This window comes from Megalops cyprinoides, chromosome 4 (genome assembly GCF_013368585.1).
Source record: "Megalops cyprinoides isolate fMegCyp1 chromosome 4, fMegCyp1.pri, whole genome shotgun sequence".
Lineage (NCBI taxonomy): Eukaryota > Metazoa > Chordata > Actinopteri > Elopiformes > Megalopidae > Megalops > Megalops cyprinoides.
Genome location: NC_050586.1, coordinates 8,685,961 through 8,713,795, shown reverse-complemented (window position 1 = coordinate 8,713,795; position 27,835 = coordinate 8,685,961). Strand labels below are relative to the sequence as shown.

The following is a 27,835-nucleotide window of genomic DNA, read 5'->3' as shown; positions in this document are numbered from 1 at the left end:
CCAAAAATGAACAACCAATTGGTAAGACCCATAATTTTTCCTTTCAAGTTGACATTCAGACATTGTTTTTAACACGTTTAGGTTTAACTAATTTTCTCATGGAGTTTGTGTCTCCCTTGAATAATAATAATAATAATAATAATAATAATAATAATAATAATAAATGATCTATATTTTCACAGCTTAAATGGCAGCAGGAGAAAATCTATGGGCATAGGTGTATGTGCATATTATTTTTACAAAAAGTAATAGTAATGCTTGGCTTGACACTGAAGTCTTCTTCAATTACATCACAAAGTGGAGAGGAAAAGAATGCATGAAATAAGGGAAAAACAGCAAACAGTGTTACACTGTAGGAAGCACAATACCATCACTGTGAGAAGAGACAAAAGGAAAAAATAAGACAGGCATACTGAAAGCATTTACATGCCTTACAATGTCTGAGCATGAGGAATCTATGAGATGTGCTATATGTAAATTTGTACAAGCTTTGTGCTTTCATGGGTAGTCACTTGGGTAGTAACAGTCCTCTACTTAGTCTGTGTGGATTTCAACATTTTCCTTAAATAATAAAGTTCACGAGTTGGGTCTACAACAGATGTTGTTAGAGGCAAAACACTAGCTAATCAGCTGCTGTTTTGCTTCATAAAAATATATTTTTGTGTTTTTTTTTTACCTAATTCACAGCTCTAGTAGAATGAACTGTAAAGCATTTCTTAATCAACAATGTTTTACTATGTATGTCTATGTCTATGTCACTAATGACATCCAGAATTCTTTGACATCTAGACTTTTGTTATCATGAGTATTGTCACATAATGTCCAGGTCTGAGGTGCACATTGCATTTTCTCACATTTTCATGCAAAACTGTCCTGCTCTTATCCTTTTCAAAATGAATATGATCTCACGTTCATATTTGGACAATACACAGAAAAGATGGGGCTTACCAATCAGTTCCTGCTCATTTTGGATTAAAACTTCAGACATTGTGGGTACATAACAATGATATAATTATGTAATCTAATTTTCTGAAATGTTGAAGTCACATTTCTTAGTTTTTGTTCAGTATCAGCTATCAAGTGTGACAGATGATGTGTGGAGCATGACATAGATTCCCTGTTACAGACTGCATTAAATTTAGATGGCTTTCTCCTACACATCAGTTAAAACCTCGTATTTCTGTTTATGGAGGTGATGCTGACTGGAGGAGCGTAAATAAATGACAGCTAAATAAAAAAATCTGTGGTTACTGGAGAAGGGAAAGAAGAGACTCAGGAGTAAGTCTACAAACAATAAACACTGATTGCCTGACACTTTGCAAGTCAAATGTGGTCACTATCAGTGGAAAATTTCTGACCAATTAATCATATTTGTTATTCAAAGCAGGTAATTAGGAAGGCAGCTAAAAGGATTACGGATGGTTGCAATTAGAGGAGACTACAGCGCGACTCATAAATGCTGTATCGAGGTTGAACCAAGCCAATGTGTGTATCACGATTTAAAAAAAAAAAAACAAAAAATGGGATGCCACTTACCAAATATTTAGCCTGTTCTGCTCATTTTTGATGAGATTCATGAAATATTCAGTTTTGTCACTGATACTTTTTCTTTGCAACATAAAATAGGAAAATTAAAAGGTGATTTATGCAATGTTAGGTCTTGGGGAACGAACCACCGATTCACTGTTTGGGCCTGCACTGCTTCCGGCACAAAGTTGATGTATTTTTATGACGTGCCAAGCTGAGTTGTTTTAAAGTGAATGTAAAGGACATGCCGAACATTCTGTTCAGCCGGTAACAGGTGTTTACTGAAATGCCAGGCTTCTCCGTAGTCTATTCCACTTATCATTCCATAGAGCTCTTCAGAAGATAAATCTGGCACTGACATGCGAATCCACCCGTACGTTTTTTCCTGTGCATTTGTATTTGTCTTCCTTCATGCTGCAGTTGCAGCTGCAAGGGTATGGAGATCATGTCTCTGCTTTACAGTGTATTTTTTTCAGTTTTTTTCAGCAAATTATCAGCAGCTTTCTTCAAGATCATAATTTGTGTTATACTTCGCCCATAATTAGCACAGCTTTTAGTGAATTAGGAGGAATATTTAATGAACCTCATTTACACTTTTTGTTTGTGCGTGTACATCCCAAAAATGCATATGCATGAGGAAAATTAAATACTGTGTGTAACCACGTCAGAAGCGCACAATGACACTATCCTTGTAAATCGTACCCATTGTGAGCGGATATTGAATCCTGCTCAAATTTTGCAGCCTGTGGCCATCACTATGAATGAACACTCCCTTCATAAGTCTATCCTTTAAAACACTTGGAATGATCAGAAAGACAGCCAAGTATATTTTACTCTATAGAGACAAACCTTTTCAATGAAATAAGCAATTAACGAATCAGTAATAATAATCATAATAACAACTAACTTAATCTGTGGTGGTTGTAGAAAAATACTTTTATTGGTTTATAAACAAACGGTAGCAGTGATGGCTGATCTGTATGACTAGAGAGCAAAAAAAAAAAGAAAAACCAGACAGTTTCTTTCAGCGGGTGGGTGGCTATTTTTTCACTGTTCGTGAGTCCACACGTCTGACTCTTGGCATTATGGTGGTACACTCAGGGCGACAGTAAGCATCAATAGTGGAGCCAGCGGCCCGTGGGGAAAGGCCGGGGCCAGGAGTCCAAGGAGGGGGAGGGACAGGTGGGCTGACAGGGCCACGGCCGAGTCGGAGGTGCAGGAGCACACCTCGTAGTTGTTTTCCGCGTGGCTGGCGTGGCGCTGGCCGTGCGAGCGCGTCTCTGTTCCGTTGGCCTCCAGGGCCGGAGAGTCAGACTGCATATCGGTGCACAGCAGCCAGTCCTTGCCAATGGGCCGTGGGTAGCCTGCCTCCACCTCCATGTCACTCCCCAGCACCCGCCAGTACTCCTTCCCCTTGAAGAAGTAGGAGGAGCCTGGAGGGGAGAGAAAGGGAGGGGGTGGGGGGGGTGGGGGGAGACGATGTTGCTGAAGCGTGTTGCATATGGCAGTCATACCGAATGACATTACAATCCTTTCCTTTCCATTTTGGTGGCCCATTCCCCACCAGGCTTTCCTTTCAGTTGCACACTGCTCAAGCTGTATCTCAGCATAGCATCTGAAACTACTGCTGTGATAACATTCACACTGTGATATTCTGGAAAGGCAGGAAACAGGACCCTCACCGTCAGACCACCTCATGGCATCGTCCAGCTGCGGCGGGACCCCCTTCCACAGCACGCTGTCCTTGGGGTAGCCCAGGTCCATGCGCCGCAGGTGATCGTCGTAGCGCCAGTAGCGGCTCCCCTTGAAGAAGTAGGTCTTCTCGTTATGCGGCCAGACGAAGGCGGCGTCCACGCCCTCCGTGGGCAGGCCGAAGTCGCTGATTGGCCGGGGGTAGCCCTCCTCCACATTGTTGTCCTTGAACATCCAGTACTTCGCTCCTGAGGCCAGGACGTCAACATACGCACATTATTTTTCTGATTAATACAAGTATGCATGAATTAATCGTTTTACAATCAATGTAAGTAAGACTTAGATTAGAGTCACAGTCTGAGCATGTTGCTCATGCTGTCAGCTATTTTTACAAACTCCTCAAAAGACTGTGCTTTTGTGTGTGTGTGTGTGTGTGTCCAGTTCAAAAATGATGGGGGGTGGGCAGCAGCTGCTATCAGCTGTTGAGAATCAAAGTAGAATTCATCATCTGAAGTCAGAGTATTAACACAGAACACACAGCTGCATCAACATGGCTGACTCGTGAGGTCACAGTTTCAGAGAGTGCAGCCAGGGGCAAGTATGAGGATGACACCGTCACTTTGGAAACACGGTTTATTTAGGCTAATGATATTCACATCTCAGAAAAGGTTTGGCTACAAAAGAAAAAAAAATCACAATGCAAAATACACTAAAACGAATGGGGGTTGTTTTGCTAAATCCACATGGTTACTTAAAGTGCCTTTCCACATGCATTATTCAGGAGTTTAATATGCAGCCTGCCAAGAACATCTGCTTGGTTCTCCTGGTACCTCTGAAGAAAACAATCTTGTGGTCCCCGGGCCTCTCGTACACGGCGTCCAGGCTGTCCAGGTTGGCGGGCAGGCCCCTCCAGAACCGCTGGATCTGAGCCGGGCGCAGAGACACCAGGTGCTTCTCCCGAGTCAGGCGCCAGAAGTACTTCCCTGGGAGTGTGAGGAGGAAAAAAAAGGCAAGGCGGCCATTCTCTATGGTGGAATATTTTCGTGTTTGTTTAACTGCTGCTTTGGCAAGTAAACAGGAGGAAGAGAGAGACGCCGCAGGGCAAACAGCCTGAGGTGTCAGAAGAGGAGCGCCCAGCTGTCCGAAGCAGCCAAGCAGATGCAAGACCATGCCAGGCAGCAACGGCGGAAACAACCGAGTTCCTCCAGTTCATATTTGCTGATTTGTCAGAGGTAATCTGACAAAGGGATGAAGTAGGAAGAGTAATTGGGCAGGGCCATTGATTGGCCCATCTGTAATAATCCCTCTCCCCTGCATCTTATTTAGCACAGAGCTTATTCAACATCCTGCTGGTCTATTTTCTCAGTAGAATTCCACGTGCATTTAGATGTGTATTTCGGGGAGAACTAAACTCATTTGAATCAGTTACTATGGTGAACAACAGAAACATGTTTAGGACACGGACCTGAAACTTCATCACAAACAGCGTCATCCTCGGGCGTGGGCAGACACTCTGAGCAATGTTCTGTGCTAGTCGATTAAAGCAGAGGCTTGAAAGGCAGTGCCTCCTTCAAGGACACAGGTCGAGGAACTGTGACGTCCAAACTGAAATGTTTGGAGGGTTTTTGCATTGATCGCAGCTCCTCACTCCCCTCCCCCCTTAGCCTCATTACCTTTGAAGAAGAAGGCCTCTCCGCGAATCTGGGCAACAGCATCAAAGTGGGTGCTACACCTGTCCGGGGCATCACGGTCCAGCCTAAAAGAGTGCAACAAGAGTACTTTAATACGTGGCCTCCGTTGTCAATGTATCCAGGTCTGGCTGAGCATATGTGTACAGCAGAAATGTTGAATTTCATAAAATAGGCCATAAATTGACATACTGAGATCAACTCCTGGTTGCAGAGGTCATTTTGTCATATTCTGCTGGCATTTTGCTCATGTTCATGACTGATTTAGAAGTTGTTCGTGGCTGGGATGTTAATGGTACAACTGAAGCAATCACACTTGTGAATGGCAACTTGTTTCGTTCGTTATTAACAAAGCTATTTGATGGAACTCCTCTAGTAACTTTTGTCATGCTTAATCCTAGGCATTCATTGATAATCTATGAAGAGGTAATGGGTGTGAGGGCTTCTCCTCTGCAGTTTGTGAAGGGCCGAAAAGCTGGGTTCTTACTCACGGGACGGTTGACTTGTTTTCGGGGAGGTCTAGGAGGACGGGGGGATCTGCACTGCGAGAGGTGTCGGGACGGTCCGTGTGGGACACTGAATCTCGCACCCCTGGGGAACAGGGAGAAACCACATTTAACACCAACACATCATTCAGTAGCATTTTAAAAAATTAGGGAAATGAGTTGTATCTTGCATGTGATAGTCCCACTCTGACAGTGCTGACATGGGCACTTTGTAATTTGACACATCGGGAGAAAAGTTGAACAACAGTACCTTATAGAATTGCATGCTCCTTAACTCCATCGAAAATAAATTCGCTAAAGACATAAGGACATAAGCTTCTGTATTTATTTGGAATTCAGAACCTCCACTGTTCCACTAGTCTGAAAAATAGTAGCTCTGTCTACAGATACAGTGCATTAGAGATTATCCACATATGGAACCAGCAACAACATTTCAGAACCTCCACTGTTCCACTAAAGGTGAGACTCTCCCCTGTTCCACCCCTCTGTATGTATCCTGCCTGCATAGCTCACATATGAGGTGAGAGGGAGAGGCTGTACTTACCATAGAGCTGCCAGACACGGACCTTGTCCTCATAGGGGAGGTTGTACTTGAGTGGGTCTCCCACCGGGCCCTGGTAGTACGGCCGCATGATGGACTCAATGGCAGAGGTGTGTGCCAGGCCAATGGCGTGACCAAACTCATGCACAGCCACTGCAAACAGATCCATCCCATGAGCCTCTGGGACAGGAGTGAAAACATTGATTTTTGTCGATGGATGAATTAAGATATGAAGATAACCACTCAGAAGAGTTCTACATTTTAAGACTTTCCCTTAAACTGTCAAATATTCTTTTTCCCTAGAGACATAATTCTTCAATAATTCCTCCTGCTTATTGAGGGAAGAGAGAAGTAAATCAACTGATTTGGATGAGGTCCCTATGGTGCTACAATGATTCTAGGTGAAAGCCAAGAGCTCATTCTCTGTGCCCAGTGTGAAACCAGAAAAAACCGAAACTGCAATCAGTTGCAAAGCATCTATGGGTCCTGTTGTTAGGTTAAAGACTGGCAGCTTCTTTCCACTTATTTTCCTTGCTGGTTTGTAATAATCTGCTTGTTCCTCTCTGCCGAGAGACCCTGTGAGTCAACCCCACCACACTGTGAAGCTGTCAGCAGAGTGAGATCCACATGGACGTTGATGTAATTCTGTGTTTTGCTGTTTATCTATTTATTTTTTTTTCTACTGCAGGCTTTCTACTTTATTTCAGTTTCTATGATGACGGCTTGGTTTCCAACTCAATAAACTTCTTAATCTGCCAGCACACACTGGCAGCATAACAACATACACGACATGAGTATAAATTCTAGAATTATGCTTTCTGTGCCTTGCACGGCATAATCTCGTTCCATTAAATTCGAATTTGTCTTTTAAACCACCACCACTATCACCGTGTGAACCTCATGTGTGCAATTTCAATAATCCTACTTGGTGATTTCTACCATATATAGATAGCAATCTATGTAGCAGCATCACTGACCTGTCCAGGAAATTGCATATGTTGTGTGAGTCAGGCACACAACACAAAAACTGTGGTTATGTTGAAATAATCATTCCAGGCAAACTTCGGTCTAGGGGGACCTGTTGCAGAGTTTGCGCTGCTCTGAGTTTTAAGCCATCAAACTGTAATTTGTGTATTTGCATCTAAAGACGGTGATTGATTTGGACTTTTGATTAACTGATTGGTGATTATGATAAACGCCGTCTGTCAGTGCTGTATGAGTACTCTCAAGGAGGTGTTGGTGGAGCGCATTAACTCTGCCAGATGGAGGCTGTCCAATCAGATTTTCAAGCCTGTCTCGCAGAAACAGCTGGGAACGCTCGCAAAAGAGGGGCTCTTTGAGAAGGACAAAGGTGTCAAATAAATAAAAGCTCTTTTGAAAAGTTGCCAACTTTTTCTGAGGCTTTGTGCCACCAGACTTTGTGATATGGCAGCAGTGGCTACAGAACCACAGGATACGGGATTTTACAGGGACCCCAGGGAAAAAAGTGATTCCTGAGTTTTGCTGTGCATTTCCCCACTGTGTAAATTAAAACCTTGTCAGTGGGTTCAAAGAATATAGCTGTCCATCTCTGCCTCACTGCACATTATCCACTTAGGAGCCCCCCCACACACACACCAAAAATAAAACTATATTTTAAAAAATTTAAAAATCAGAAGCTGTGTAAGTGCAAAAGCTGGTGACTGCAGTTAGCCAGTTTTAGCAGCAGGACTATCTATCTATATAACGCCAATGTTTTCAGTGTCACCAAGGTCCCTTCGTTCATCTGTAATAATCAGTCTGCATTAGCGGGAAACTATAACAGGGAAATTAATAAATGGAAGCTGCCTGCTGTCACAAACATAAACATGAGAGTGGAGCAGTATGGAATTCAGGCTTGACTGAGCCCTTCTGCACTATTTTCTCCTTTAATTATCCAGCGGGGAGCAGTCTAGCTAGGCAGTTTAATGAAGTTCTCAACACTTCCCATCTAAATTTACTCCCTGTACTTAATGAACTCGTCTTTGGGTCCAGTTTCAATTCGGAGAAAATAATTCGCCCTCTCACATTACCCATCTGTAGGGGAACGCTGCATAAAGAAAAGGACAAACATTTATCTACAGTTAAGCGGGTGAAAAAAAGACTATTTAAATTTTTTGTATAACATGCAGAAATTTATGAGGTAACACACGATTTCTTCCCCGTGTTTTTATGAACTAATCAGATCATCTCTTTGCTGAGGCAGTCCTCATGATGCCACGAGAAAGGAATCTCCATGTACCTGTGACTCATCAGTGAATATAACTCTGTGTCATCAGTGATGGGAAAGCATCATAAAAGACTACACTTGAATGCAGCCAGAGAAAAACACTGATTACTTCTACTGATTACTTTACAAGCAACTTACGGCACCAAAAGTCCATATCAAAACCAGCCAATGTAAACACGTGTGATGAAAGATGTGGACAGGCCTGCGCACGTATGTGCCTAATTAACAGTGCTCCAGACACAACCCAAGTGTTTTACTGTAGTTACTGTTGCTGGCGTGAGACTCTGAGATCTCAAAGCACAGAGCAGAAGAGCATGACAGCAAAATGATTGTGTGGAGTGTGTAACTGGTCAAGGTTGTCCAGACCGGTCCTATGGAAACATCTGCTAATTGCTGTGTGATGAAGGGTGATGGGAAGCTTAGCTTGGGGGGGGGGGGGGGGGGGGGGGGGGCAAATGGATTTGCCAACCATCTGCAGCACAAGAAAAAGCACAAAGCTTCACTGCTCTTCAGGGACTCATGTCAGGCTGATTGGTGAGGCTGATCTTTGGCTCCTCGATTCCTCGAAGCAGGGAAGAGCAACTCCGCACGCCCGCTCCCGCTTCTGTATGTGGGTCCAGACGCTGTGCCGCAGGCAGGTTTGGAAGAGACAGGGGGCACAGGCCAATGAATGTGTCCGGTGAGCTCGATTTGGCATATCAGCCAGGTCAAAACCCGACCAAACTGGCTGAGAATTGCTTCAACAGCACTCACTAAGAGCGCTGCTAGAGACTGTAATCGATCAGTTTTGGACTGGCTGCCCAGTGTGCACAACAGACTCTTCTCTGACAGTGCTTGGCATTCACCCTCACAACCTCACCTGGTGACCGGAACGTCCAGGCCTCGTCGTCATCGAAGTGCGTGTCCCCTGCAGTAAAACGGTCCCCTGGGTAGAAGGCGTGCGCCACGGTGCCTCCGGGCCCGTCGAAGGGGTAGCCGTCATTGTGGTCGGCCTTGGTGAAGTCGATCTGTATGTCTGCCTCACCCCCCGCCACCTCGTGGAAGTTCAGGGGCGCGATGTCGCTCCAGACCTTGAGGGCGTAGTACATCAGCGCACGCACCGTGTCCCGCCCCAGCAGGTGTGATTCTTTCGGGAATGTCCGAACTCTGTCGGTGCGATTCCAATAGAGGAGGAAAAAACACTGTTTCTCCAGGTGCTATAACAATAACAGCAGCAATCTCTAAGGCTTTGTTTGCATTTATATTTGCACTTGCTGACTGAAGGTTGACAAGCAAGCAATACAGAGTTGGGTTTTTAAAGCTGCAATGAATAACACATGAAAACAAGCAGATTATGGAAAGCTTTGGAAGGGGTCTCTCGAGTAAAGACCAGTCAAAGCTGAGCTAATGTAAACTTCACTTGAGTGTACTCTCTCAGCTGAACTAAAGAAAATTTAATAAACACTAGACATATCTCCCTCTCTCTACGGTAAAAGACAGGAGATCAAAAAGGAAAAAAGTTAGCAGCATGAGGAGAAATAATCTGCCTCCATGAACCTTAACTTTGTCCGTGCACCTTCAACAGATTCAGTCATACAGCTGAGCTTTACAGATCCAGCTCAGCACGTCTTAAACTGGCAGGTCAATACTTACTGTTGGTGTAAGGTTGTGTGTGTGCGCAGTGTCTAAATCCTGCAAAGTGGAAGATAAGCTGTAACACACGAGGCACAGAGGAATCCTATCCCTCTGAGACAGGGTCTGATTGACAGTCCCTGGCGCTTTTTAAAAGGCGCTGATAGAAACTCTGCTTAGCTTCTCTCCACTGACACCCCCATGCAGTTCTCTAAGCCTTCACATTATGTGGAATACATCGGGGGTAGCCATCACAAAGGATTATGGGAGTGCAGCGGGGACACCCCACCTGGCCATTCGGAGACTGAGCAGATATTGCATCAGAGCCACATCTTCTGACTGCCGGGTGGTTTCATGACTCTGCCCTGTTTTATTGACGGTTATATGCGGCGTTTGATAGGTGTGACCAGTTATGTAAATTCTACCTCTGATTGCTGTATTCCTCTATTGAGACTGGCTTCTCTCATACAATGTGCTGTGTGTACAAGCTCTGGGAAAAGCCTGAGAGAATGAGTGAGCAACAAAGCAAACCTTGCCCTTGCGTTAAACCAAGTTAAAGATAGCCAGCAAGTAGACAACAGAATTTCTCATGCCATTACTCACCAGTCGTCAAAGCTTTAACTGAATGATCCTGATATCCCTGGGCGCATGAGTGGTGTGGGTGTGGAGTTAAGGGTGTTAGTGCTGTGCACATCAGCAAGCGGATGCTTTAACACAATCAGTCCAAGCAGATATTCACTATTTTAAAATGACATTAATTTTACAAAACTGTTGTGCAACAAGCTTGGGATTCACAACCACATTAAATAGCAGGGCAGCAGACGTATTTATTTAGGTAAATTATTTAAATGTGGAAAGTCTCAGTCTGTGATTTATGATGACATTTAATTAATATTTTAACTAGCTGGTTCTGTTCTTTGTGTAAGAAACTAGCTCTCCCCCATGGCAACCAGTTCCCATATATAGCATTTATATATGAACATCTTATGTTTCTTATGGATTAATCCAGTTCAGATCTTTTAACTTGGCACAGCAACAGCAGGCCTCCTAAAGGCTGATAAAAACAAGAATACTCTTTATCACAAAAGACTTCTATCCATCACCATCTTTCAGAATCTGCAACATCATTCCCTTTTCGAGGCTGTGGCAGGCTGCTCAACTGCAGTAAATGTAATCTTGACCTAAAGCTCAGCTCACTGCCTTCCACCGCTCTGTGCCCCTGGGCTGAACTGAGTGTGCTTTATTACAATAAATGATCATGGCTATTGCCGTGTTTTGCGGCGGGCCCACTCTAATGGCACTGCCAGAATGACTCAGCCACAATGAAGGGCAGCGAGAACTTGCGTGTCTTTCCTCTCTTGCTTTCTCTTTCTCCGTTCTTATGCGAGCGGCAGAGCTAAACAGACAGGTCTACATTTTTTACTCAATCAAATACCGGACTGACACTTTCAGCTGTAAGTTTTCAAATGGGAAGTCCCTCACAAAAGGTCAACAGCTGCATGATGGAAAGCTCAAACATGCTGGAACAACACCTGCGCTTTCTGCTGCCCACTCGGTAACAGGCACCACCCCAAACCCACCCTCTCAGTTGTGATTCTACAAGCCTGTCTTCCCAGCAGATCAGAAAGGTCTGGTTATATCCAGCTACAGAAGTAAGAGTCCAGATTGCTTGATGTCATCAGAACTGTGTGGGTGTCAGGCAACGGTTTCCTGGCAGTCGGTTATACGTTTCACTCCTGATTGATTAAGTGCGTGACAGGGGCAGCTACGAGCTCCTCATGGGTCTGACTTACAGTACAGGTGGGGAAAAGGATGACTTTTTTGACAATACAACGTCAGACCTGCTGCCATTCTGAAATCACTTTGAGTAGCAGCACACACTGTATTTTACAGAACTCTTTGAACATGAAGAGGAGGACCTGTGAACAGCATAATCAGCATATGCAGAAGTGTGGAAATTGTTTAATATTCCCAAACAGACATCTTTTTTTGCAGAGCACATGATATGCTCTTATACTCACATGTTCTGACCTGATGGGGACGCTGCTTTTGTCTGTCCCCCAGTCATAGTTCCTCTCCAAACTCATTATTACATTGTTATTATTATTATTATTATTATTAGCATTTAGCAGACATTCTCTCTTATCCAGAGTGACTTACAATGTTATCCATTTATACAGCTGGATATACTGAGGTAATTCAGGGTTAAGTACCTTGCCCAAGGGTACAGCAACAGTGGCCCAGTGGGCAATCGAACCAGAAACCTTTTGGTCACGAGTCCTGGTCCTTAACCACTATGCTACACTGCCGCCCCTTAGACTCCATGCACTATGAGGTCTGCATGCACCACCTTCATTAATGACCTTCTGATTAGATAATACGTGTACAAGGCTGCACACTCATTTTCAGTTGGAGTGCATCAAGCCACCATTACAGAGTACTGCACATCTTTTTCTTAGAATCATTACTACTTGAGACTCTTTGCACTCCCCTGCTAAGATGTTAATACGTTAATACGTTTTGCCCAGAGGTCACATAAATCCCTATTTTTCCCTACCCTTGGCAGCCACAGTATGCAAGAGCAGAGTGAGTGCCAGCTCTTGTGGCTGTCATACAGTAGATGGACAAAAACCCTTCAGGTAATAGTCTTTTGTTCAGACATTGTTGTGAGTTTATGTATCCCATCATTCTTTGCACTTGAGCGTACCTCCAAGACAGGTGTCTTTTGCTCCACTTGGTTTGGGAGGGCAGTGTACGCCTCCGCCGCCCTGAATGTGAGTCTGACTCTGAGACATCTGGCAGAGAGCAGCGTGGAGTCTTCATCAGAACCAGGGTGTCTTCATCTGGAGACCAGCACACACACACACACACACACACACACACACACACAGATTTAAATATAGGTTTGCCTTTCCAGCTTTACCCGGCCCAGCTATTGTTCCACAGACATGTTTGATTAATCAACAGCAATGCAGTACTAACACAGAGAAAAATTAAACTGGCCTTTGCACTTTTGCATTTTTTAATGCTCACTCTTTGTCTCCTACACACACAGACCTAGCACTCCTGTCTCCTCCAGGCCTCCATACTTCTGCATGGCTTTGATGGCTTTGGTCAGAGCCTCCTTGGTCTGCAGCTGTCCTGTCACAGGGTCCGGTGGTGGGAGGTACCCAAACTTGCTCAGCCAGTCCTGTATCAGAGGATCAGAAACAAGCAGAAATGTTAAATTAAATACATCCATTTTTCAACCAACAATGTGAAGAAAAAAATCTACAATCTGTGACCGCAGTGATATTAAGTTGACACTAATATGTACAGCTGTTGGAGAGGGCTATTATCTGCAGTGATGAGTGTGAAATCCATTAACATTACATTTCTGTACATGACTCAGAGAAAGCGGGCTAGAAATCAGGTCGATGTCCCAGAATCCATTTCACCTCAGTCGTGTCTCGCACTTTGAGATGCGTTTTAAAGATCACTGCGGCTATAAAAGTCAGCCTGTAAAAGCATGATAATGGGACAGGCAGGGATCCATTTGAACAGACGTGAGGCAGAAAGAGAGGGACAAAGTCAAACAATACCTCCTGATTCAGTAATCTGCAAGGGTCAACATTCATAATAATGGCTAACAACAACCAGTCAATCCACAGTGCAGAGACCTGTTTCTTGGACTCCTGGGTAAGTGTGGGGACTGACTGTACTGGTGGAGGAGTTCTACCGCTGACAGCTCTTCTGCTGAATCCACAGCTTTAGTGTCATCTAGAGGCCACCCAATGAGTGGATCGGTGGGACCTGCTGCCCAACCAAGAGGCAAGAACCGGAGCAATAGTGCCGTAAAGAGAGCTCATATGTTTCATGTCCTATCCTACAACCTAAAGAGATGGGATTCAGCCCATTTATTTCAGTCTTTAAGTCTGTAATATATTTCTTTAGTGCACACACAGGTATCGCTTCTCAGGTGGTGTCAGTGAATAAATCTGTACATTCAGCATTGTCTTTAAAATGCAGTGGTGATATGCAGGTCTAATACCTTTTTAGTCTTCCAGCCATGGTTAGCTGGTGGATTACAAAAAAAAAGTACGAGTCAGCTGGATATTTCACCAACCAAAAATTATTGCAAATCAAGCCACATTTTAATCTTAATTTTAATCATATCCTGTGAAGCACACAAAACATTACAGCTAAAGCTGACTACTACTGACTAGATAGTTTGTTAGCAAGACATTATCATAAAGAATAAATGCAGTTAGAATCTAACTTACATGCTCAACCACTCAAAGTTAGTGGGGTCTCCCTTTTTTATGGTGGCATGAACCATTTAAAACATGGTCTATGAAAATATGTGATGTAACATACATGGTAAAGGGTAGATTAACTGCAGGTGCCAAGGGAGAACTTATGGAAATGAATGCTAAAAAGAAGCTCCCACAACACTGTTTCCTACGAGTCATCAATCTGCACTGAAACTAACATTTTCAGCTGGCAGACTGTGGTCTCGGTTTTGTGAGAAAATGAGATTCATCCCACTTTATGGTTTACAAAATGCACATTCTATCTCCTCAGACACAATCCTACCGCTCCCCGCTGTTTCCTATAAATCTGTCTGGTAAAGAGGAAAATGGTCCCACAGGTGCATTGGTGACTTATGTGTTCTTGTCAAAGACTGACCAACAGCTTACAAAGAAATAAAATAAATCCCTAACTTGACATTGCAGGTGTGCTTTTAACGGCTGAGGTAATTGGTAGGCTTCGTAAAGGGGAAGCTGAAGAAAATGGCCTCGCAACCAAACGCTTGTCATCAGTCTCACTGCTTGAGTCCAGCTTACAATGCACAAGCGGTTTGAAATCAAATGCTATAGTAAGAGGCATACACACAGACACAGAGGCACACACACAGACCCACACACAGACACAGACACGCATGTACACACAGACAATCAATCAATCAATCAAAGTTTTTATTGTCATATGCACAGTAAAGAAACAAGTTCCCTGTACAATGAAATTCTTCCTTTGCCTTCTACTTATGAATGCTGTTAAGAGTAAGAAGTACAATTAAGTAAGAAAATACAAGAATTTAAGAAAGAAAAAATATAAAAAAGGTCAGAGAGTGTAAGAAAAAAAAAAAGGATATATACATTAAATGTGCAAAAAAAAAAGTGCAGTGTAGGATGTGCAATGTTGATGCAATGTCAGTTCCATTTCATTGCACAGTTGGTTGCAGTGTGGGTGTGTATGTGTGAATGTATGCATGCATACACACATACATAGACACAGCACCACACACAGACCCCCACACACACACACACACACAGACACACAGCCACACACACACGCACGCACACACACACACAAGCACAAAAGCTGAATCTGGAAATGAGTCCATTTCTTCTGGTGCGTATCCCTGCAGAGCTCTTCATAAGCCAATGTCAATGTCTAGTGTTTTTCTGACTCTCTCACACTTTTGGATGAAAAATCTGACAGACTGCCACTCTTTCAGGTATCTCTGCAAACCTGACTGTTCCCTTTCCCTCTTTATCCTGACACTTCAAGACACTTTGCATCAACACTTCACATGACCAGTGCGAGAACAGATATGCAAGGGATTAGATACTATATTTAGTAGCTGCAAGAGACAGATAATACAAGTGGACAATATTCAACAAATGATAAATTTTACATGTTCATGATGCTAGGCCCAGTAGGCTGAATCCATGTCAGACTGTCTACAGCTATGCAGCTATGGTCTGAATGTCAGTTTTCTTACGGTGACACTACTTTTTTGTATTAACCCAGCCCACATTTTGCTATAAGTGCAGTGAAAGGACACATGATCAGAACCACCGCAAATTAACAAGCAACACTCACAACTTCATCATGGCTGGCAGATCCATCAATAACATAGATGTAGACATTTCTATTTAAAATTCTATGGATAATTCTATTTAGCTTTTAAGACCACTAAACTACTAATGTTTTGAGTAAGTCCTGTTAATATTTACAACAGTGATGTTTAATGCTTTCTCTTCTATGACCAATCTGTGTGTAAACGAAAAATGCCAAAAAAAAGTACATTGGATGAAACAGAGAAATATTTCAGTGCAGTGCATTGCTTACAAGCCTGGTGAATCTGACAGGTGGTAGACACGTTTGCTGTGCAACAAAAGAAAAGTCTCAAAACTGTTTCAGAGAAATGGACAGATGGAACACAAAACTGATACGAAAAATGATTGCCGAGAAGTGAAGCTTTGAACAACTCTGTGATGAGGTGCTACATTCCTCTTTTGAAAAAAAAAAAAAAAAACTTTTCAAACTGTCTCGAATCGTCCTGTGTTTTCCACTTAGATGCTCCAAGAATAAAATTATCCTGCCAGAGTGAAAAGTTTTGAAACATTTTCATGTCTTGTATCTTGTAAAATTATGACTTACTCTGTGTTGGTGATTGGAAGTTGCGTGCGTAACTTCTATGTTAGCTTGAACATTCAAGTGGTTATTTACTTGCATACTAACTTTGCCCGCTAGTCACAAACAGGGAATCTGGCACCAAACGCATTTCTGTTCGCTGATGAAGAGGATGCTGGTTCCATGCCAAAGTGCAATCACTGCTTGATGCAAATTTATAATTGGTCATTTGCTGGGTGTCATTGCTTTCAGTTAATTACAGTTCCCACCCTCAACTGTAAGGTGACGGCATCGATTTACACCCTGCGACTCCACTGTCCTTCCACAGTACGCCACAATCATGTCATAAATGGATTTGGCATAAATCTGAGTTAGAAGTAGCCTGGCCTCAACCACCATGCCACAGGGTTCTACCAAGGCAGACCACGGTTAATAGCCATGCACCTGGCGAATGAGCAAATGTTTCCTCGAATAAAACATCAACCCCCCTGGTTCTCATACGCATGCACACAAAATTAGCTCAATTAGTTTTCTGCAGGTCCCAGTGCGCACGTCTGACGTGACGGAGCATGCAGGGTATCAACCGACTCACACAGACGTTGAAGGCACAAGCCATGTTAATCACGGTAACCACTCTGTTTGTGGGCCCTGACTGATGTTAAATTATTGCTCAGTACACGTCTCTCAATGGCTGGGCCCCAGGGTAAGGGGCAGCAAAGGGTATTGCGCTACGCAGCCAGAGCATATGGCAAATGATGTGTTCTGTAGTCATTCAGGAGCACAAAGCATGAGTGGTGCACCTGGGGTATCTGGCTGGTAGTGTGGGCAGCTGCATGCTCCGTGAGTCCGCAGACCCACCCTGGCTGTTTTTATGCCGTTTTAGTGCTACCCAACATAAGCCGACTGCACTTCAACTGAAGGAGTGTCACCTGCTACCCAAGGATAGGCTGACCCCAGAAACCTCAGAGGTACTGTTTATTGCTGCCTATGACCCTCTGTATCACTTTTCTTTCAAGACAAATGAATTAGCGTGCTTGGCAAATATGGGTGTTGGCTCATTATCGCAGCTCATAATAAAGGAAATGCACACTGAAAAAAGACTAAATTAATGTAAATTATTTGTTTCGATGCAGATTCAGCATACAGGATGGGGGGTAATCTTTTGTTTGTGCTGTCAGTGAAGCAAGACTGCAACTTATCTAGTAAGAAAGCCTTGTTACACACTCCTTCTGCCTGCAGTATTTTATACAGCATAAATGAGTCAAGTGTTCCTAGACTTTCTTAGGTTTGCGGATAAACTGCTATTATACCTACTACAGGCCAAGATATGGCCATCACGGATCAATTTGCTGTAGAATCACCTCTGATAAAGGTGACCTATAGTTAAAGGGAGTAAGTGGAAAGGTGGCCATTTCTGATTGAGGGGCAGGCCTTGGAGGCAACACTTTTCACTTTGCTTTGTGCTGCTTTGCACACAGCTCTCTGAATATCTTACCTCTCCAGCACTTCAGCCCTGTCTGGGAGGATACCCGGAGCTGCTCCTAAAACGAGAGGCAGGCTTGCGTGTACCTTGATCTTTGAACTGAAACTGCACATTATGCTGGTGGAGTGGACTATTTCCTAACTTCAAGACTTTCCAACTTCATCTGCCAGAATGTAAATGCGCTAAGGTGATTGCATTAAAATCCATCCGAGGCCATGACTCGATGCATTTCTGAAATGCCAAAGAAGATGTATGCAGGCAATTTTGCGCTGGTGAGTTGCTGCAAATGGATATGTTATTCCCATAGTCTGTGTGTACATTAGTATTTAGACTGAAGTTCAGAGTGAGAGTCCAGGCATACGGTTTCGGTGGAGATGTTTTTCATCAGAAAAAAAAAAAAAATGACAGTTCAAACAGTGCAGAACAAACCCATGGAAGAAAATAAATTTAGCAGGATCAAAAGTATTATGTGATAATGGCGAAGGAAAACTCTAATGGAAATGGAGGAAATACAATGAATATCAATGGATTTCTGACTCATTCATTCAAGTGTTCCTGTTCCTACTTCTGTCCAACAGTCATTTTTATAAATTTTGATACTGATACAGTAAGTTGATTTTTTTTTCAAGGCATGCAGTACTGTGGAGGTGAATGAAACAAAATGCATAATGCATAATGTAACCTAGAACTCTTATTAAAATGAAAATGTTTTCATTCAAACTAAATCTGTTTCATTTCAATAAGAGTGCTGCATTACATAAATCCATTTTACAAGCTATAATTATTATTATTATAATTATTAGTGATGTAATTATTAAAGTGATGCTAATGATGTATCAAAATCCGACTTTTATCGACTTTATGGATATAGACTGTTGAGATACTAATGTAAAACATAACTTCGCTACACTGACAAATTATGAGCGCCTTCAGTCACTTCAAACACATTTTGCAAATTCATCAGGAATGGTCTATATGTGTGCAACAGTTAATAGCTGGTAATAGGTCTAGGTCCTCAGCAACATCCAAATACTACTGTTTGACATGGTACACATATTCATGTGTTTATGTTTGTGTTAACATGATTTTTACTATTAGGTTTTTTTTAGGTTAGGACAGATTCATTTGCTGCAATGGAAGCATGAGAAAACCAGGTCAACACTTCACCGCATTACTCTACAAACACCAAGGCTATCCTCTTGATTGTCTGACAGCATGAATAGCTGAGGCCCAATGTATAGTCTTTCTGGCTGCATGAGTAAAAAGATAGCGGATGAGAATCACCTTGAAGCCCCGACTACAATCAGCTTCTCTACTGAGACACAGGATCACACCGCGGATCATTAGGGTTGATTTTTATGCTCTGTCAGACGCCACAGCGGAACAAGTGAATAGCAAACACGCGCCAAAAAGAGGACATCAAAGTCGCATTAACATTTATCCTTCTTAGCGATGTTTAATCCAGGACATGGCATGCCCTCCAGGGGGGCAATGCACCTGCAGTTCCCGTTTTGAAACATTTTTTGTGTTTTCAGCTATCTTGTCAGTCACAAACGCTAATTGCCACGCGAGGTGCATCAATGAGAGCTCTTGTTTGCTCTCTGCATCCCACAGGGGGGAGCTTCTCACAGTTTTGAGTAAATCTGAAGTACACAGCTGTTGCGCAAGGCATCCATGAGCTCATCTTTGTTCTCCTCAGTTCATATTTATCGGTTTTATTATTTTTATAGCTTAATGTTAACCCCAGGATAGCCTCTGTCAAAAAAACACATTTTCCTAATCCAGAATGCAGCCAAACAACTTGTCTACAACCTTAGGAAACATAGTCACAAGTCACACCCCTCTTTCCCTCACTTCAGTGGCTCCCTGTCCTTGTTTGCATCAAGTTCAAAACCTTGGTGCTTTCATACAGAGCAGTGAGTTGGCCAGCCCCCTCACACCTCCAGTCAGTCTTCAAACCACATGTACCAGTTAGATCAGTGTGCTCTGCAACCCTGGAGCAACTGACTGTCCCCTCCCGATGGGGTCGCTCCTGTCAGCCACGATGCCAGTCTGTCCTGGTCCCCCAGTGTTGGCAGGTTAGGACAGCAGAATTGGTAGCCATCTCTTCAGACTGCACCTCAGTTCTACTCCAACCCCCTAGCACTTACTACCTGCATTGTTTGCCAGTTATGTACCTCTAGTGTCACATGTGTCATGGATATTGTAATATAGTAAATTTTGTAGGCTGTAGTTTCAGATTAGCACAATTTAACCTGTGGTAGTTCTTTAATGGTGCTGTACTTATACTCACTGGATAAACGCATCTGCTAAATGAATGTAATGTAATGTGATGTCATTTTAATGTTACTATTATTTTTCATTTTTGTAAAATGTCATCAACAGTTTTGACTGAGCAAGCCAAATAGCTAACTTGCGGGCTAGCCAGGTCTCTAAACTAGCTAACCTAGCTACCTATCATTAGCGTAGCTGTTACAATATGAAGATAGACAGATTTATGAGCTGATGAGCACTTTCAGCTCTTTGCAATAGCAAAATGAAAAGGGCCTGATAAAAAAACACATATTTAAATATATATTAGATGCCACAAAGGAAACAAATGGAGTAAGTTGACAGGCACAGACAACACAGACAAATGGAGAGGCAAACTGAAAATAATGCAACACCGGGTACAGAACAGAGAGCTTTTATGCAAGCGGTAAATTTCCATTATCACCTCATGCAAGACACCCTGACTTATCTCAAATTAGGTATAATACTTAACAATTACTGCAGACGGGTCTTTATTCAGGCGGAGGGGGTCCACTGTTAATTTGTGCAAGATGAAAAGAGTTCTGTTTGTACATGTTTCTAAGCAGACTGATACCTTTTCTCACAATCCACCACAGCCACAGACTCTGAGACTTCCTGTCTCGTGTCTGTTTTCAGAGCTGTTTTCAAATCTCCACAACAGTAATGAGGGACAGACCCACAAGGGAACACACAAACACACACACACACACACACCTGCTTTCACTCTTAATGCTGTGTTGAAAAGGAACTATTTTCAAACCAGCTCTCCTAATTGGAAGACAATTTTTTACCACAGGCAAAGGCCCTGAGGCAAATGAAAAAATCTTTATATCCAGCAATTACTTAATTAACTATCAGCAACTGAAGACTTTTTAACATCTACCGTTATTAAACAAAACCCCACAGTCTGCGTCAGAATTCTGCACTTCGAGAGTGAAGTCTCACTTGCCCATTATATGTAGCCCATTAAAGCTGCATAAAGCTAGCAAGTCTATGCTGATATTTGGTCATACATATCATGTCTACTTTAAACCAAGCCTCATAATTTCATAGGTTCTGGACTCATAATAATTTCATATATACAGTACCTCAATCCACTTCAAACCCCATAACACCTGCTACCTCCTGCACTTGCTGTTAATTTTACATGTAGTATTTCAATGTATTTTGGGCCCTGTGTTCTACTGACTAATGTATGGTAGTATACTTGGCTTCTGTTGCCTAGTCAGATTTCACAGATTGCAGGTTAACTTGTGGTAGGGCTTGAGTGCTATGCTCACACTCACTGGTCTGGGAGTGTTGTTAGCCTGGTCTGACAATGTTGCTCATTCAACTTGAATGGATACACCTCTGTTCTGTTGTGCTGGAAGTTGCTCTGGATAAGAGTGTCTGCTAAATGCAAGTAATGTAATGTAATGTATACCAACTCAGTTCCAACAACTGATTGACAACGGAGATGTTGTTTAGAGGTGGTAAATAAAAGGACAATTGACTTGTGGCAGGGAGGTACTTATAAGATTAGTCATTTGACAATTTCCCAGCTGAAAACCACTCTCAGAGCAACCGGCTAAATTTCATAAAATGCACCTTAATGATAAACATTCAATCTGGGTGTAAGGGATATCAGTATTGTACAGTCTACAGAAGCTTTGGTGCTGCATGCATCTGAACCTCCATACACCACCACATGCCATTGGTGTTTTCACAACTTGAACTCCTAGGTGGTCAGTGTGGTAGTAGTGGAGTAAGTGGAGTTAAGGAGCGTGGCTTTTTACATTACACTACATTGCATAAGATTATTGTCATTTAGTACACGCTCTTATCCAGAGGTATATACATACATGTACATAGGCAACATTTTTACAGTTTTATGCTTTTATACAGCTGGACATTGACTAGGGCAATTTTGGGTTAAGCACCTTGCCCAAGGGTACAGCAGCAGTGACCCAACAGGGAATCAAACCAACAACCTTTTGGTTACAAGCCCTACTCCGAAACGTTGCTACTCTGCCATCCCCAGTTTTGATTCCCAGGTGGTACACTGTAATTGTACCCTTTAACGACTTACTTCACCTGAACTGGTTGAACTGCAGCTGTTATAGGTGTCTTCACACATACATCAGCTGGACCTTCACAATGTGCATCAGATTGACTGAGGCAACTTGAAAATCCACATCACCCCAATTGACCACAATGGGTTAGGGTGACACGGAAATGTACTCTGGATGTACCTTGTTATAAAAAGCTAGATTGCATTTAATGCCAACTTCTCAGACAGGTGTAGCTCAACAGTGTTTCTATGAAACAAGAAAGAAGAGCTTTCTTTCCCTGGATGAGGATCTTCAAGGCACACATACTCTACAGTAAAGCTGATGTATCACAGCAAATAGCTACCTGCTAGACACTTTTGGAAATTCATTCTGCTTTGCAGATCAAAAAGCTTGTCGCTCAGACCGAGTTCTTTGAAATTCGCTGTCTAAAACATTTTTTTTTTCCTTTCACAATAAGAACTTCTTCAAATGTGGATGATAGCAGCACCTTGTAAATTTGAGCAAAGCTAATGAAGGTGGTTGCCACTTGAGTCACTCACAGACCAGGAGTGTTCAATCTCCTTTGTTTTTTTTTTTTTAAAAGGAAACATGAACACAATAAAGAACATTCTGGTAAATTATCATGAACTTTTCACACCACCACTGTCAGCCACCATACAGATAAAAGTATCCACAGAAACCTCAGCCATTTTTATATGAACATTTTGACACCAGCCAGAAGAAATAGCTGTTCAATAGTGAAGCAATTTTAAGTGTAACTATGAACAAAATATGTTGATATTGGAATGAAAAGTGCACCATTTTGCTTTTGGAGTCTAACTCCTTTCAGCTTAAGAGGTATTCTCACAAACAACTTCAGCAGGAAGTACCCCTGTAAATAGCCTTAACAAAAATTTGTTCAAAATGCATGGTTGCATCTTCTCCTCCTCTATTCCTGAAGTCACAAGGTAAACAAAAAATTGAATTTTTGACCGTACAGGAAGCTCTTCAGCTAAATAACTGAAAAGAACAGGATGAAGAACCACAAGAGACCAAAACACTACCACTCCTGCTGTGTAATGTATTCATTGTCTTTCCTCTTGCCCCCTTTTTGCAGGGAATAGCTCACTGGCATAAAATTCCTGGCTTTTCAGGAGTCTCCCTCCGGGTCTAGGATGTATCAGTGAGAGCCGCATCCTTCACAAAAACCTCTACAGAAACAGAAGAAAGCCCATTCAGCCCAAATCAGAGCTTCACAGGTCCAGGTGATTGGAAGTCATTTCACAAACCCGGCCAGAAGCCTTGCATTGTGATACAGCCAAACCTCTGAGTGAAATCCCAGCAGAGACACAAGGATTGTGCAGCTGCAATGTTCTGTCTCCCAATTTTCCCCTCTTAGGGACGTATTCTCCCATGCGCGTGAGTCAAAAAAACACGCACCTACGCACTTTTCAGCCTACGCATATTCTCCCCTTTGACTTAAGTCTATGATGTGCACGCCATGAAGACGGTTATGCGCTTTGGCCGGAGCAGCCCCAAAATCTGGGCGTAAACACCATTTACGCGTATTCTGCCCTTGAATTACGCGCTTTTCAGCTACGCGCTTCTGAGGGCTGTAGTAAGTCAAGCACTGCTACATGGCAAAACACCATATTGCCTTTGAAGTCGGCAGTGGGCCTACTTTTAACATTATTATACATGTACAAATAAAGTTCAAAATTTATGATATTTGCGTGTCATTATTTTTAAACTACAATAACATTATTTTATATAACCCTATATTACATTGTTAAACAGAAAAAAAATGTTTTACATCACATGGTGCTGTGAACAAGCCTGGTGAATAATTAGTTCAATTAGAATAAAACAGAAATATCAATTAAGATGAGTTTAAATAGCAGAGCGTTACCCATTCATTAATCAATTTAGCTAATAGAGAGTACTTAGGAAGAGTCATGACGAGTGATTACTAATGAATTTTTAATAATAGGCTACACAGCATGAGTTCAAGCATGGACATTCTGCTGCACCTTTTCCTTAATAGTGCGTTTTTACTAACCCTTTCGTGCGTGTGATTAGCCATTTAGCGCATATGTTAAAACTGGTGCAATTAGAAAACTAGATTGGAGAAATTCTAGCTAATTTTAGCTTTGATGAAACAGCTATTTAACATTAGAAAATATACCAAATGCTAACTGAAAACTACAAGAAGCTTAATAACGTTAATGGAAACATAACAAACCATAAATATGAATAAATTCATATTATTCAACTTCACTATTTACATTTGTCTAAGAAAGAAATTTCAAGCATTTAAGCATAAGTCGTAGATCAAAATGTCTTTGAATATGTTTCCCATTATCTTCATCAGGTGTGTCAAAACTTTTGACTGGTACTGTATAAGAAGACAATGGTAAGCAATAAAGTGGCTATAAATCTGAGAGACAAGAAGCAAGCAGCCTTTTTCTCCCAGATGACAGAAATAAGGCCCTCTTGACCTGATTGGAGACGTGGACAATTTCATTAGGGAGAAATGTGAGGTTGGGTGTGAGCTAGAAACAGCTGTGTGCCCAGCTACGACACCATTGACTACTATATTCTGTCAAAGTCCAGCTCTCTGAAACACTAATGAGAAGAAGGGGGAGACTGACAGAGAAAGTGAGAGTGTGAGAGTGTGAAAAATGCCAACATTAGACTTCCTCTTCTTAAAGTGGTTTTGAATCTGATTTTTGGAACATACGGCTGGAATGGCATATTTTTAACAGGGGAAAAAAAGCAACACATCTCTGACCAGATTCCACACCCCATGTGAGGGCCACCTTTTGAACCAGTATGGGAGACAGACATTCAGGCCAGGGAAAAAGAGACAGATCTGAGACAGTACTGATGTCCCTCATTGGCACCATAATGACTTCACTCACACTGTAATTCAGTCTCATTTTGAGTAATTGCTGATTAGTCCCTGTCACCTTGCTGTCCTGTTTGCATGTTTGCTGCTATTTGAGTGTGTATGAGAACGTGTTTCTATGTTTTATGATGCCACTAAAATGAAAATATGTTCTCAGAATAAACTAAAAGTGTGTGTGTGTGTGGGGGGGGGGGGGGGGGGGGGGGGTTCCATGTGTGTGCCTGCGGAGGCCATAGTAGAATGTAACAGACACTTTTAACATGGCATAACATTACAGCCAAGCACAGGTAATGTACGAGAGGTCACAGTCCGGCATATCACAAGTAACAATTCGTCACGAAGACCAAGACCTCATCCCACGCAGTGTTGGTCTTTGCAGAGGCAGCTTCACAGCAACAGTAGTTCCACGCCACAACAGTCCAAACAGCAGAAGTTCTGGCACGAGGAGGCGGATACACAACCATTACTGGCAGACCAGACAAACAACACAGGATTAGCCTGATTCTAATCAATGCTTATCGGCAGAATACGTAATGGTGTCAGCAGAACCGGTTGACTTGACAATGTGTGCTGTGTACTGTAGATAACTGCAATGGACCTTGGGGAGTGTGAGGCCAATGTGGCGAACTATAAACTGATTGTTGTGCGCAACAGACCAAATAAATGGGGAGGTCCAAGTATGACGGTTTGAGCGTAGGGGACCAGTCAGTGCAGAACGCCACTGGTGTTGATCAATAGTAGCCTGACAACACCGATGAAGTCCTGGGAACTGACTTACTGTCCTTCCTGTTTCATCCTGACACAACAACATTCCAGTGGGACAAAGTGCACCTGCATGCTGCTTGTGCAACCACAGCTTTCCTGCCAGATATAAAAACCCAGCCACAGATACTTGCCAGCTTTAAGCCCCCGCTGAACATTTTCAGGATGAGACTGGACAACACGTGGTGTGTTGTGCTCAAGAAATGGAGAAAGGACACACATGCTTGTCCAGGCAATACAAAAGGTGCAGGACAGAATGCCACAAACCAATACCTGCAACCTGATGCTAAGAATGCCTCTAAAATGTTTAGCAATTCCAGTGGTGGTCACATAGGGAACTAGCCTGCAACTTTGACCATGACCCCTGTGTCAATAAACCCTGCAGATTATAAAACTGCACATTACAAACCTTAACCAGCATAATGACTTGATCTGCATCCTTCCACTAATTATCAATGCACACATTGTAGAAGATTTGTTCTCCCGAAAGTGACTTTCTAAAACTGTTTGCACGAATCGGTTGAAGGATTCCATAGATTCCTGACATATATGATGCCATAAGCAGGTTAACGAGCTTGGGATGGCCATTCAACCTATGCATCCTAATTTGTTAATTTCTCCATGGGAAAGGAATACCGTAGCAAAGACTTAAAAAGACCTCCGAGGGGCAGTCAGTCTTTCGAAGTTAAGGATTTAACTCAGCGTAATGATGCGTTCTACGAATGTTCGATTTCTTTCACAATAACTGCACTGAAGACAACCAGACAAATGCGATCATTCACCGCCCCTGTAGGCTATAAGTACACGAATGCAAAATACCTCAACGTGATAAGCAGCAACACTGAAAATCCAGAATATACGATACTGGCCACATAATATTACATAATTCGCTGCTACTCTCCCGTTCTTCGGTAGCGTGTTTCTGAAAAATACTGAAAGCGTAATTTGCATTCAGCCTCTATATTCAACAATATAATCTATTCAAAACAGGTGTCAAAATATATTCCATTCGATTGAATTTGTTATTTAAACATGGTTACTTTTTAAAAATATTTCAAATGACAAACGCAGTTCACACTTACACAAAAAATACAGCATCATTGAAAATCACCCTAACACAGGGTTTTAATACGCATTATCTAATGTTTTTTTCCTATGTGATACTTCCATCGAAAAACTTTTCAGATCTGTCATGCTTTAAATCTTTATGACCGAGAACAAACTTGGGTTAAGTCACAGGTGAAATGATGCGATGCTTTAAACACTGAAAAGTGTTTATTTTAAAAGGCCTTAACTCGTGAGGCGTAACGGTACAATCAAGGACGTGAAAGAGCGAAGGAACTTTGGCTCGGGTTTACTCACCACCCCCATGTTAATCTGCTCTGCCGTGAGCGAGGGCGCAGCTAAAGTCTCAGATAAAAAACAGATAATTGTAACCAGAATCATTTCTGGGGAGATAATCCAATAGCGCCACGCAGACCTCCACTTCCTAAAAATCACCGCCGTTTGTCATTCCTTCTATTCGCCGTTCCTCATGTGGTCTCGGACTGCCTTCGGCTGCATCCAGGTGATAAAAGGAATCCTAAAGACGCGAAGGATACATGCACGCATGTTTTAAAAACTAGCTGCGCGAAATAACTACCTTACAATGGCACTCAAGTCTGTGTATATGTTATTATCGGTGACACTGACAAGAAACAAATGAAACCAACTTATTTTTTTTTCTCTCTCCAAAAGCCAATTCCAGTTTAAACGTTTCAACCACATCGGATTACAAGAGATGTTGCGTGTTTATGTTCGCCTTCTTCCAAGCCCGTTAAAACGCTCTAAATTAAGGTGCCAGTGAAATGAAACGAACATTTATGCTATCCTCTAACAACGGCCCCTCTGTTCAAAACAGGCAGACAGCGGCGCCCGTGCTCTCCTTAACTGTACAGTGACGCGGGAGAGCGAACGTTTACTGAGAGAGGGGAGAGTGGGAGGGCGAAGAGAGGGGGTATCATTGGTCCGGTTATTATGGGGACACAGCAGCAATAATGATGCGCGCCTCAAGTACAACCGCACGGTGACGTTATCGGGAAAATAGACTTCCAGTATTACCCGCGAGCATGAACGGACTAGTACTAGCTCCAGCCGTCACTGCGT

General features: G+C 42.6%; 1 protein-coding gene across 2 annotated transcripts; it reads right to left on the bottom strand.

Annotated features, from left to right (window-relative positions):
• Positions 1 to 202: 202 nt before the first annotated feature.
• On the bottom strand, positions 203 to 27,614 carry LOC118776938 (matrix metalloproteinase-17-like). 2 transcript variants are annotated; one of them, XM_036527593.1, is made up of 10 exons: positions 27,053 to 27,614; positions 12,871 to 13,003; positions 12,521 to 12,656; positions 9,062 to 9,348; positions 5,958 to 6,134; positions 5,399 to 5,498; positions 4,893 to 4,975; positions 4,050 to 4,202; positions 3,210 to 3,467; positions 203 to 2,960 (listed from the first exon to the last, which is right to left on the bottom strand). In XM_036527593.1, the coding sequence occupies exons 1-10, from the start codon at positions 27,134 to 27,136 to the stop codon at positions 2,611 to 2,613; spliced, it is 1,761 nt and encodes a 586-aa protein (XP_036383486.1). In that variant the 5' UTR covers positions 27,137 to 27,614; the 3' UTR covers positions 203 to 2,610. The 2 variants fall into 2 exon arrangements, with proteins under 2 accessions (XP_036383486.1, XP_036383487.1); XM_036527594.1 differs by lacking the exon at positions 27,053 to 27,614 and adding an exon at positions 26,100 to 26,158.
• Positions 27,615 to 27,835: the final 221 nt, after the last annotated feature.

Excerpts from the sequence above, each read along its gene's own strand:
- LOC118776938 (XM_036527593.1), bottom strand. The coding sequence starts at position 27,136 with ATGATTCTGGTTACAATTATCTGTTTTTTATCTGAGACTTTAGCTGCG. Across the intron at positions 12,657-12,870 it reads GGAGGAGACAGGAGTGCTAG|ATGAAGACACCCTGGTTCTG; the intron begins GTCTGTGTGTGT and ends GCTGGTCTCCAG. Across the intron at positions 6,135-9,061 it reads CTGGACGTTCCGGTCACCAG|AGGCTCATGGGATGGATCTG; the intron begins GTGAGGTTGTGA and ends CTCCTGTCCCAG.